Source organism: Echinops telfairi, unplaced genomic scaffold (assembly GCF_000313985.2).
Source record: "Echinops telfairi isolate 266 unplaced genomic scaffold, ASM31398v2 ScPeMD7_3533;HRSCAF=4204_0, whole genome shotgun sequence".
In the NCBI taxonomy this organism is placed as follows: Eukaryota; Metazoa; Chordata; class Mammalia; order Afrosoricida; family Tenrecidae; genus Echinops; species Echinops telfairi.
This window is the reverse complement of record NW_022107431.1, coordinates 42,122,081-42,134,469: the sequence shown is the minus strand read 5'-3', so window position 1 is coordinate 42,134,469 and position 12,389 is coordinate 42,122,081. Positions and strand designations below refer to the sequence as shown.

Below are 12,389 nucleotides of genomic sequence, written 5' to 3'. Positions count from 1 at the left end.
GTACAAATGTGCTTTACACAATTGATGTGTGTATGGATTGTGATAAGAGTTGTATGAGCCCCTAATAAAATGTTTTAAAAAAAAGAAAGAAAGAAACAGACTGTCTCGTCTCCCCCTTGGAGCAGCTGGTGGATTTGAACTGCCGATTGTTTTCTTAGTAGCGCTGGTATAGTGGTTACACGTTGGGCTGCAATCCATAAGGTCAGCAGTTCGAAATCACCAGCTGCTCCAAGGGAGAAAGACTGGGCGTTCTACTCCCATAAGCAGTTACAGCCTCGGCAACTCACAGGGGCCTATCGAGTCGCTATGAGTCAGCATCAACTCAGTGGCGGTGAGACCCTGCCACTTAGCCAGTGGCACCCCAGGGCTCCTCGAATTGCATTAGGTTAAAAAAAATCATTTCTGAAAGCACCCATAACAAGAACTGTTTTCTGTCTGTAGCAGCTCTGCACAGCTTTCTAAGAAGCCTTGGTGGGACCTTGTTTAAAGTGCTCGGTGGCTAACCCAAAGGCCAGAAGTTCAAACCTCGCTGCCCCTCCGCAGGAGAAAGCTGTGGCAGGACCCGATGGGGCAGCTCGAGTCTCTGTCCTCTAGGGTTGCTGGGAGTTGGGTCTGTTCAGTGGCAGAGGGTTTGGGTTTGTCTGGGGAGCAAATCTCCACCATGAATCCATCTAAAGCGAGTGAGGTGTTAGTCTCATGGAAGAACACCAGCAACAAACACAAACGATAGAATGAATGCCTTCCGTAGGTTATGCCTGGGAGATGGTTTGCATTTCCGGTTGTAAACGGTCTAAAACCGTGTGTGTTGACCCTGACTAGGGAGCACGCTGGACCTGGCAGGCCTGAAGTTCATCTCGATGTGTTCCAGATGGGGTGACCTCAGCCCCAGCTGCAGGCAGCGCCTTTCCCAACACTTCCATTCTCAGGAACTGACTTTCAATTCAAAAATTCTGTATTGAAATATGTAAGAGGGCCCCAGAGCTATCTGATCTTGCTTCTGTGGCCCGGCCCAGCCCAGGGGAAAAGCAGGGCTCAGAACAGGGGCCACTGGGAGTCTCTGTAGCTGATGTGTCACCACCAGCCCCACCCCTCAACTTTGGTTTGCAAGATAACACAGAAAAGCTGGCTCCAGCCGCTCCCTGTATCGTGCCAGCTGTGCCCTGCCCAGTAAATGTATGTAATTACACGTGATGTCATGTGCTCCTCACTTGGGTTCTTTGGTCCCACGTGGGCTGTTTGTCACAGTTTGGGTAGGGATCTCCATCCATAGCCTGTTCTGCCCCCTCTCAGTCAGCCAGAGTATTGCAGTCCAACGTGGGCTGGCCTAGCCAACTCACCTTGTATTTCTCAGTCTTCCATGCATCAAGGAGTCACCCCGCTGGTAGAAGGCTCCGGAAGCAGAGTTGGGAAACAGCACTGGCTTTGAGGAAAGAGAAAGAAGGCGTGAAAGAGGGATTCATGGGGGAGGAAATCATCCAGTCACTATTTCGTGAGACCCCAGTTAACAGTGAATGTTCTTACCTGCTCACCAACAGATTGGAGGCCCTCACACCAAACGCACTGCCATCAGAGTGGATTCTGACCCATGGCAACCCTCTAGGACAGAGTAGAGCTGCCCCTGCGGTTTCCGAGACTGTGATCCTCACAGGAGTAGGCAGCCTCGTCTGTCTCAGGCAGAGTGGGTGCTGCTTCCCAGCATATAACCACTGCGCCACCAGCGCCCTTTGGAGGCCCTGGTCCACCCAAAGCCCTTCAGAAGAAAGGCCTCTTGACCCGCCCAAATTACCAGCTACTGGACATCCTGCCGAGGACACTTCTACTTGGACCCACGAGGGGTTGTCATGAATCCGAAGGACAGTGCACGAAGCTCAGCAGCAACTGGCTGGTTTTGTGTTTCTTTTGACTGCTGAACTAAACCCCTGCCATCGAGTCAGCACTGACTAACTCAGAGAGCCTCTGAAGTCTCTACCCGAGCACGCAGCCCCATCTTTCTCCAGAGCAGCGGCTGGTGGGTTTGAGCCACAAGGCAAGAGAGGAATGATGACCATGGACAGAACCCTACTTTCCCAGAGCTCACAGTCTGTTGTACAGCGAGATAAGTGGACAGGCCGTTTTCACACGGCGTGAGAGGGGCCATGGTGAGGGAAATGGGAGACGCCGTGGGAGCGCTTGGGTAGAGCACTGCCCAGCTGGGGCCGGAGGCGGCAGGGGAATCAGATGACTCTCAGTGGAAGTGGGACAGGAGGATCCCTCGTATACCAGAGCGGACAGGAGAGAGTGTTCAGGGCCCCATTCCAAAGCCTGAGAGTGGGAAAATGGAGCCTCTGAGGCACCATATCCGGAAGGTGGCACACCGACGGATAGCAGGGCATGGGGCCGGCAGAGTGAGAAGGAAACCAGGAAGGGCGGAGGAGGCTGTGGGCCAGGATGCCGCTGGTTGGTAGTGCCATCTTCTGAGAGGAGGCTCCCAGGAGAAGTAGGTTTGCAGGAGGGTTGTGGGGGACAATGGCTCATGTTGTTCATTTGATTCTAGACTGTGGGTGTTTCCACATGTTTGGGGGGGTGGCAAATGCTCATGGACATCTGAAACGTTTGTTCACAGCTTTTGTGCTGAGACTGCTTATGTACAGCCAGATAGCTCGTGGGATCTGGTTTCTTTGTTTGGAGACTCCAGGTTATGTTTCTGGACTGGCCTGATCACATCCGAGTTCACCGTGTGGTTCCTGGTGCCTTCATCTCCAAAGCTGGCAGGAGGCCATGCGTGCACGGTGATGTGTCTGTTCACCTGGACGGAGCCCCAGTGACATCGTCCTTAATGCAGCAGGCTGCCAACCGCTTGTCATGTTCCAGAAACCACTACCCACCCCTCGGGAGAAAGAGGACGCTTCCTCCTCCAGGAAAGGGTTACTGTTTCAGAAACCGACCGGGACAGTTCTGTCCTGCCCTATGGGGTCGCTGTGAGTCAGCGTCAGTGCACTTGCTATGAGTGTTTTGGGGTTGGGGTTTGGCTTTGAGTTTGAGTCACTCACCTGGAGCACACAGGAGGAGAGAGAGCCTGCAACAGGAGGGAAGAATGGGGGGCTAACAGCCTCCAGGGACAGCTGCCTGTTCTGCTGTGAGACCAAAAGAAATGGTTGTTGCTCAGCTAACATCGCCGAGTAATTTGATCCAAGGTTCTAACACGAGAATTCTGATCAAAAAGGGTACAATTTACAGCAGAATTTCAGTCTCACCTCCAGCGTTTCTGGAGCCATAGAGGTTGGACGAACCCTTAAAACTATTGTCGCAAAACCGAAAATACCCCTTAAAGTCTTCTTAAAACCAAATAAGGATTTAGCTTAACTAGTTAAAAGAAAAAACTATCTGCCTTAAGCTTTATGGTCTTTTAAGAACCGCCTAGATGGACTCAATTTGACAACAGCATCTCAAAGAATTCGATAGGAATCTTAGCGGGCAGGGGGTTTACGGATGGGGTGGGGCCGCTTGAGGGAAAATAGCTGCACACCTTGGAGAAAGCTATTCACCGCACTGAATCATACATGTAGAAACTGTTGTCTTGGTGTATGTATGTGTATAGTCTCGACAGCCATAAATAGCAGTATTTAAATGTTAATTAGCTGCTTTCAATGATTTTGTTACTCTAGGCCATTGGTTCCCAAACTTATTTAGCCAACAACCTGCTTTTCAGGAAAAAAAATTACTTGGTGCCCCCCTGGCAATGGACAACTTTGGTACGGTAGCCATCACAGCCCCCTGGATCATTGAAGCATCTCCAGGGGAGGGTGTCTCCCACTTTGGGCAACATTCTCACTCCCTGCCATCGAGCCAACACTGACTCATACCCGCCCCTATGAATCTGTAACTGTTTACAGGAGTAGAAAGCGCAGTCTTTCTCCTGAGGAACTGCCTGCTGGTTTTGAACTGCTGACCATGAGGATTGCAGCCCGACTTGTAACCACTATACCACGAGGCTTCTAGGCTACCATGACATCCCACAAGGATGTTCAGATCTCTTAGTTTCTGCGGACTTTCTTTTCATCCAGTAAGCATATCTTAACGTTTACAATTGAGGTCATCTCACTGCTTAAACCGTATCCGATTTGTGCGGGTACCCAGGAGTGAAGACGTGGGCTGACGTGTATCGAGGCTGTGCCTGGCCTTCCCAACACGGGCGCCAGCCTCCTCCTGTGCCACCCGGGAAATGCTTGTTCAGATCGTGCATAGACCCCATTTAGGAGCATACATTACTTCTCGAGATGACCGGACGAAGTCCTACTAAGTGTTTGGAGGGACTGTCTTGAGCCAGTATGTGATACGGTAGAGTTTTCAGAGGTGCGGGGCTGTTTTGAGGAGAGTTACTGCGTTGCACTCTGATGATCTGCTTGTCCAGAGGACATGGAAAAGCAGCATGATGGTCGCATAGGAAGGAACAGAGATTCATGCTAACCATCCCCCTGAGCCATCCTTCTCCCCGGGCCCCTCACAGGCCTGGCCTATGCGGGAGAAAAATGTGTGTGCTTCTTTCATAGTAAAGCAACCCAGCGACATTGGGCGCACAAGCTCACCAGCCTCCCTTTTTGCTTTGGCAGGAATTTAGATAATGGGCTGTGTGCAATGTAAGGATAAAGAAGCAACAAAACTGACGGAGGAGAGGGACGGCAGCCTGAACCAGAGCTCCGGGTACCGCTATGGCACAGACCCCACCCCTCAGCACTACCCCAGCTTCGGCGTGACCTCCATCCCTAACTACAACAACTTCCACGCGGCAGGGGGCCAAGGCCTCACCGTCTTTGGGGGTGTGAACTCGTCGTCTCATACCGGGACCTTGCGTACAAGAGGAGGAACAGGTAAGCCCCCAATGCTGGCAGAGGGCGAAAGGCAAGTGGGGGTGGGGGGGGCGGTTGCTCTCATTTTTTGGTCAGTTGAACGTTTGTGCTCTGTCAGCCCGCCATTTGACTGACGGACTATACAATGGACCCTCGGGCTGCCCGTCCCGTGCCCGTCCCCACGGTCGGTTGTGGGTTGACCCACTGTGATCCTTAGAGATTTTGTTGGCTGTTTGATTACCAGGTCTTTCTACCAAGCAACGCACAGACCTCCACCAAAAGGCAGGAGGGGGGTGGCTGCACACAACATGCATTGGCTGGTGGTCAAAAACCAGGGCTTGCACGCAGAAGCTGCGAACCCTGGCACCCAAATGCCCACCCCAGTCAAGACCCGGAGCTTGGTGTGCACATCAGAGTGCTGGCGGCAGGCATGTTCCGGGCGGGGTGTCCTTGCTGCTCCAGGGGAGGCCTGCCCCATGGTGAAGGGTAGGAAGATGCAGCGTGTTACAGAGACACTTCAGGCCAGCATGGCGCAGTCACTTGAAATGCAGTGGCACCTCTCCTATCTCTCGTCAAACAGCTCCAAGCTCGAGCTTTCCGCCACGCGAACAGAAAAGTCAGGCAAAATCTGCTCCGTGTTCGTAACTTTGCTCAGTCATCGAACCGAGAAAACCTGCGTGGGCCCAGCGTGAGCCATGCGGCAGTCAAAGAAAGACATCCTTGCGAAATTTGAATCAGGTCACCACTTGTCTGAGTGGGCAGCTGAATGCAACACGGTTAAGTTGTATTATCAACACTTAAAAAAAGATGTGATTAAAGCAGCAAATGCAGCCAGAGGTGTGAAATGGTGAACCAGGAAACAGCCCAGACCATGGAAAAGGTTGAAAAGTTATGGGTAATTTGGATAATCGGAAACAACTCGATGGCAACAGAGTAGCCGAGACAGTGCTCTTTCAGAAGGCTAAAAGCCTTGATAGTGATTTAAAGCCCTGGAAAAATTAATCTACAGGTGCAAATTTGGGGCCTCAGAACCAACTGTTCGGTTTTCTGTGATGCCTTATGGGAAACATATGTGTAGTTCCTGAGTTTCTCGGTGTTCCAACATGAATTTGGAACAAACTGAGTTCGACCTCTGAGGTCTCTGGCCTCCGGCCAATACTGAGCTTCACCCACTGAGGTCTCGGGGCAGGGTCTGTGCGCGTGTTCCGAGTTCCCCTGAGAATAATCATGGGCCCCACCCTGTGTCAGGACCGCTTCCGGGGGCTGACCTCCTCCCTGGGCTTCCTAACCTTCAGCCCCGGGAACGCCCAGCCTCAAGGACACTGGCTGCATGCGTTTGTCCTTGCTCGCTCTCCGCCTCACGTGCCACGTGACTGAGGTGATCCAGCACGTTCACGGAGCAGATCTATTTCACAGTCTAGGGTTTGGGGGGGTTTCTGACGTGTGCTTTCACCCCCAGGGCTGCAGTTTACTGTGCGTGTCTGTGCTGACTGGGCTGCAGCTTGTGCGCACGCAGGCGTGTGTTTCCTGGCACGTGTGGAAGTGATCTCAGGCACCCTTCCTCTTCCAGACCCTCTCCCTGTGTACAGACCAGGGCAGCTGGATGTGGGACATCGTTTGTCCCACAGTTGTCCTGTTCTTTACAAAATAAAACTTCATGAGAACGCAGCATCGGCCATGCGGCTCTCGAGCCCCTTTCAGGGCAGATGTTTTGCGAACAGCTTCCCCTCGGGCCGTTTTACCTGGGAGTTGGCCCTGCAGAGGCTTTCTTACTTGGGTGACCAACAGCAGGCAGGCTCAGTCTATCAAGGGCACCCAACCCAGAGCCTTGGGGTGCTTGCCCCTCCTCTGTTCAGCACATAAGCATAAAGCCCCACCCCGTAGAAAAGATAGGTTTACGTTTAGCTTTTCCTTATGGATGGTCCAGCTTTCCCTGGGACTCATACTGTGCTTGGGTGAAGGGAGTTTTTTTAAAAAATCGTACTTTGCCTGGGTGAATGAATGAATGCTCATAAAAAGTCCTTTAAACTGTCCCAACTCACAGTGAGCCCATGTGTGACCTTTTCAAGGGCCAGTCTTCCAGTTAATAGCGCAGGGCAAAGGACGCTAAGACGCTCCCCCTCGCTCCCCCCTTCTCAGCACTCCAAACCCCATGCCCTCGAGTTGGTGCCGACTCACAGCGAGCCTGCAGGGTAGGGTAGAACTGCCCCCTGAGAGTTTCCCAGACTAACTCCTTACGGGAGTAGAGAGCCCCGTCTTTCTCCCGAGGAGCGGCTGGTGCCTTCGAACTGCTGACCTTGCAGATCGCAGCCCAGCCTGTATCCACAATGCCACCAGGGCTCCTCCCTTTCTCAGAAGGCACCTGGAGTAAAGAAGGGAGGGGGCGGCCAGGAAGAGAGAGGCAACCAGCCAGTCTAGGGCTTGTCTCATGAGGATGCAGGCAGAGAAAAGAACCAAAAAGGCCCCCAGCCCACCCCACCACCCCCACCCTCACCCATCCTGCCACCCCCATGCCGAGCACGTGTTTGAAGCACTGGGGTTGCCAGCCCAGGCTGTGTCACTGCAGACACGGGCACTGCCCTCGTTCCTCCATTCATGAGTGCTGGCTGTCTGCTGCTGTGTCTGCTGGTATCTCCCATTAAAGTCAGCCACGAGGCCTCCTTGTCTTAAACCTGTGGGTGGCTCCGTACTGCAGTGGGGGACAATCTAGCCTCAGAGGCCATCTATCTGATCCCTGGCAGAATGGATGAGTTAAGACACCGCCCCACCCCACCCCAGATGTTAGAGGATCCTTCTGCCTTCTGTGACGTGGCTTTATAATCTATGCATGCCCTTTCTCCTCACCTCTCCTTCCGGGCCTCTGGAGCCAGGGGCAGTGTCTGCGCGACTTTGTGACCGCCACTCAGTCCCTCGAACGGGAAAGAACCAGCGAGAGCAGCCCGCTGACGGCGCAGGAGCAGCGAGTGGGAGTGTGGGTCTTCTGGTGCCGGGCCTTCCATGCAATGGGGCTGGCTTGGGCTTGGTTTTAACTTATGTCATGAAGAGCATCGGCTAATAGAGTGTTAAATGAGGATAGGCGTGACCTGACGGGCTCCCACATTTTTGTTTGAAGCCAGTCTCTTTCCTGACCTTTCACAGGAAGTGAAAGAAAGGAGCAGGGTTGCCCAAGGAGCCCTGATTTGTGTGGCCAAGGCTTTCTGTAAGCGAACTTTCTGGCAGGAAGTCCAGTACCAGGGGTTACGGGGGAGGGGGGTTGGTAAGGGGTGGTGGAAGGACAAGCCCGCCTCCTGCTCAGGCTCCTGAATAGGCCCAGGCACACATCTCTTGCCCTAGGATTACCTGCAAAGCACAATGGGAGCTTGGCGAACGGGCAGGCTCCATTTGGTGAGTTTTGTTTTAGACCATGACAGGGGCTTTGATGCTGTGGAGATAAAAATGAGGCCAGAGGGCAGAGACGCAGAGCGCATTGCTTGTCAAATCCCGTGTCAGAAATTATCGCAGAATTTAATAGCTTGGAGAAACGAAACGCTTATTGTCTCGCAGATTCTATGGGTTAAGAAACCAAGAAGGACTTAGCCAGCTCTTCGACTTCAGGATCTGCCACAGGCTGCAGCCAAGATGTGCCCGCTGGCTATGGGGACCTGCCTCCAAACCCGCGTCGTGCGGGCAAGACTCATTTCCTCGAGGGCCATTGGATTGGGGGCCTCAGCCCCTTGTTGGACGTCAGCCAGAGGCCACTACTTAGTTCCTGGTCAGACGGTCCCTCAGCTTCACCGGCGTGTGCAGGCTGAGGTGGCTGTAGAGTCTGGGCCGACGGGACCCAGGTCACAAAGTGAAGTGGCTTCCCATCACCCGCGTCGTGTCCTGTTGGTTAAAAGCAGGTCACTCGATTCAGCTCACCCTCAACGGGGAGGGGCTTACACGAGGGTAAAAATACCAGGAGGTGAGAATCACCACCAGAGAGACCTCTTCAAATCCTGTCCACTCTATGGAGACAGTCAGCCCTAGGCCACATGAGAAGCTGGGCATTTCTGCTGCTGATAGGAAATGTTGGGGGACCCTCTGGGATTTTCAGCCAGAGGAGGAGCCCTGAACCCAAGCCTGTGAGCCGGAGCGAGTGCCGTAGGGAGGCAGGCGGGCTCAAGGTAGCAGGAGAGCAAGGAGGGGGTCCAGTGAGAGTAGTAGCACCAGGCAGCTCAAACCTGTGCAAAGGCAACTGCTGATGCCAAGGGCAATTTTCCCACCCTCTAACTGGGATTGGGCATTACAGAGGGGGTTTCCTCTAAAGCCCACCCGTCCCCCAGCTGCAGGCGGCGTTTCCTGCTGCAAGGGGCATGCCTATGAGAGCAAGGGCAAAGAGTGGCCTGTTTCACCCAAAGCCCAGCATGGGCTCCCGGGTGGTGAAGAACATGCAGAAGATACGGCGTGTTTGTAATGGCTGCAGAGCTCTGCAGACTGGGCCCTAACCCCGCCGCCGCCGCTCTCTGGTTTGGGACCGGATAGCTGCCTCTTCCCAAAGACTCCTTCAGAAGTTGTGCAGAGAGAAGTCCTTCAATTCCAGGTTTTAGTTGCATCAAACCCTGCGTCCCGAACAGAGACCACGGCATAACATACCCCTAGGACTCCTGCTTGCACACGTCCTGACAGCACTGCACCACGTTCGTTACCAGGGCCGACAAGATGCGGACTTAGAGAACGCGCTGTGGGGGAAGGCTGAATTTCTTGGAGTCCGTTTCGTGCCCCCCACCCACCCTGTGTAATAATCTCTCCGCTTTTGATTTTGTTTCATCAGGAGTGACCCTGTTTGTGGCCCTTTATGACTATGAAGCACGGACAGAAGATGACCTGAGTTTTCAGAAAGGAGAAAAGTTTCAAATCTTGAACAGCTCGTAAGTTGGGGAGGCGGGGTGGGGGGTGCTGCCTTTCATAGCATGAACATATTTCTTGTGCTTTCTGCCTACCATTTTCCAGATAACCTGAAATGGGAAAAGAGCGTTTGCTAACTTCAGCCCTTCACAGCAGTGTCATTTGAGACAGTCCATCGCAGTGGTGCGTGACACTGGGTGCCCAAACCCACCCCGCAGCTCCGAGGGAGAAAGGCCTGGCAATCTGCTCCCCCAGAAATGACAGCCAAGAAAAGCCTGTGAGGCAGTTCTTCTCTGTCACATGGAGACACAATGGTCGCCAGCAACAGTGTCCAGGAAACTTTTAGAAAGAGATCATAGTAGCAGGGCTGATGATTTTAGTTTATGTTGTTTCTAAAGTTTGCAAAAGCACCAGGATTCCCCTCCAACAAACCTAGAGTCTCCAAAGATTGGCACCCCGCTTGTTCGTGTGCCCTCAGTGGGTTCCGACTCACAGTTGCCCCGGGGAACCCTGCCCGGGCCTGCGCCACCCTCCAGTTGTTGCGAGTTTCAGCCTATGGTGGCAGCCCCTGAGTCATTCCAGCTCCTGGTCGCCCACCTGACATCTGCCTTGCAGTTGTCCTCGCATTTCCAAAGTTAACACCGCCAAGTCCTCACTGAAGACTGGCAGGAAGGTCTTTCTGTTTTCAAAACTACTCAACATCCCACCCCGGGCAGTCTGTGCAGGCGGTTCCCCTCGTGAAATTCCGCTCTGTCCGAAAGCCCTGGGAGATGAGAGGGTGCGGGATGTCACCCCATCATGAGTGACTGCAGGGCGTGTGCTTTGAAGGCGGCCGGTAGGAGCAACCAGTTACGCAGACAGTTGGGATGTTTCAAGAACGAGAATGGCTTGTTCTTCAGACCTTACGTTCATAACGCAGTTAGAAAGAACAAACATGGGTCAGATTTCCCTGTGGTTTTCAAATACAACATAGTAAGTAGGTTGAGGCAGGATGCGTGATGAGGGCCCATCAGAAAAATACTGACTCCAAAGAAAATGGCGGCGCCCCTGGCAGCAGCAAGACAGGCCTGGTGCACCCTGCCAGCAGGCACCTCAGGCGAGGGCGGCCCTGGCGGGCAGGAAGGAGTGCCACCCAGGGGCTGGGGGCTAGGCCAGCACTCCGAGCACCATCTGGGTTGCTCTTTGAGCAGTCTGCAGTTAGGGTGGCTGCGGGGGGGCTTGTCGCCTGGCTCACAGGCTCTCCTCCAGGGTGAGCGAGAGAGGGTGAGAGGTAGCCCTGCTCTCCTGCCCAGGAACAAGGAGAGGAGAGGTCCTTGTATCCGGGAACTCCCCCAGGCCCCTCAGAAAGCCCGCCCCTTCCCTGGGGTGCCCTGGGAAGAGCTTCCTTCTGAGGCCCGCATGCAGGGTCCTTTCCACTTTTTATTTAAAAAACATGCGGAAATGTGCAAACAGCGTAAGTGCACAGCTGCTGCCTTCTCCCCCTGCCCCCACCCCCACCGCCAGCCCCCGGGTCAAGAAAGAGCCCCCACCCCGAGCCCCCCCTCACGTGGCAGCAGGAATTTTCTAAAATAGCCAACAGCTGCCATTTTTGGAAGGCTTGTCATGGGCCAGCCTTGTGCTACGTTACAAATGGCATCCCTGAATCTTCAGAGCAGCTGGACAGCGTATGTCGCGTAGCCATGGCCCCACACATGAAGAACCTGGGGCCAGTAAGGGCCCAGCCCGAGTGTACAGAGCCAGCAAGTGGCAGAGCCAGGGTCCATGTGTGGAGATGGAATCCTGGGTCCCGGCTCAGACTGGGTCTCGTCGGAACTACCACCCGAGAGGAGGACTCGGCTCTCCCCGTTGTGTGCAGCCTTGGCCAGGCTGGCTGCAAGGTGGGGGAGGAGGGAATCAGGCTTTGATCTGTTCTGATTATGATACCTCGTTGCTCACTGAGGAGTCCGTGGGTGGTGAAATGGGCTTACATGCTCTCCTGCTAAGCAGAAGGGTGGCGGTTGGAGTCCACCCAGAGCAACCGTAAGAGAAAGGCCTGCTTCCAAACAAGCAGCCATTGAGAACCCAGGGGAGCCCACTTCTACTTGACACGCAGGGCTGCCGAGAGACAGAATCCACTCAAATCAACTGCTGGATCGGGACTTCGGTTCTCCGGTGACTGCTTCTCTGACTCTGAATTCTAGATTCCTCCAGCTCTTGGGTACTGAAATATGCCCCAGGGGGCCCTCGTGGCTGCACAGAAATCGTAAAGGCCTTTGTAGATTCTCATAGGTAAGTCCCGAGGCATCGTGGGTGCTGTTGGCTCGGACCCTGCAAGATGGAGTGGGTTCTCAGCTGTAATCTTCGTGGGGAGCAGTTCCCGTTGGGTTCCAGATGATCTATGTCTCAGGTTGTAGCATTTGGCCAGAGTCCCCCATTCCCTCTGTTAATCCGTGTAAGATCTGCAGTGCTGTCGAATTGAAACTGTAGAGAAACATTGGAGAAAGAGCTGATCTAGTGCCAGCGGTGTTTTGTGATTTGCATGTATGGCCTTTGCTGTTTACAAAGGGCTTTGAGCCGCTGAGCCCATTCTCTTAGGAAAAAAAACACTACTAAGGCTTCTAGCCCCCAGCCGCCCCCTTGAAATTCTTCCTTCTTGCTGGTGGAATTCCTCATCCTACATGCCAATTAAATGCCCCTTTTCAAGGTTATGAAAAAAAA

At 53.7% G+C, this 12,389-nt stretch overlaps 1 protein-coding gene across 1 annotated transcript in view; it reads left to right on the top strand.

The window, feature by feature from the left end:
* FYN (FYN proto-oncogene, Src family tyrosine kinase) overlaps positions 1-12,389 on the top strand; it is a 186,299-nt gene that overhangs the window by 156,767 nt on the left and 17,143 nt on the right. The window contains exons 3-4 of the mRNA XM_045294613.1: positions 4,590-4,847; positions 9,619-9,715. Of these exons, the coding sequence (XP_045150548.1) occupies positions 4,601-4,847; positions 9,619-9,715 (344 nt within the window). The 5' untranslated portion in view covers positions 4,590-4,600. The remainder of the gene's footprint in view (positions 1-4,589; positions 4,848-9,618; positions 9,716-12,389) is intronic.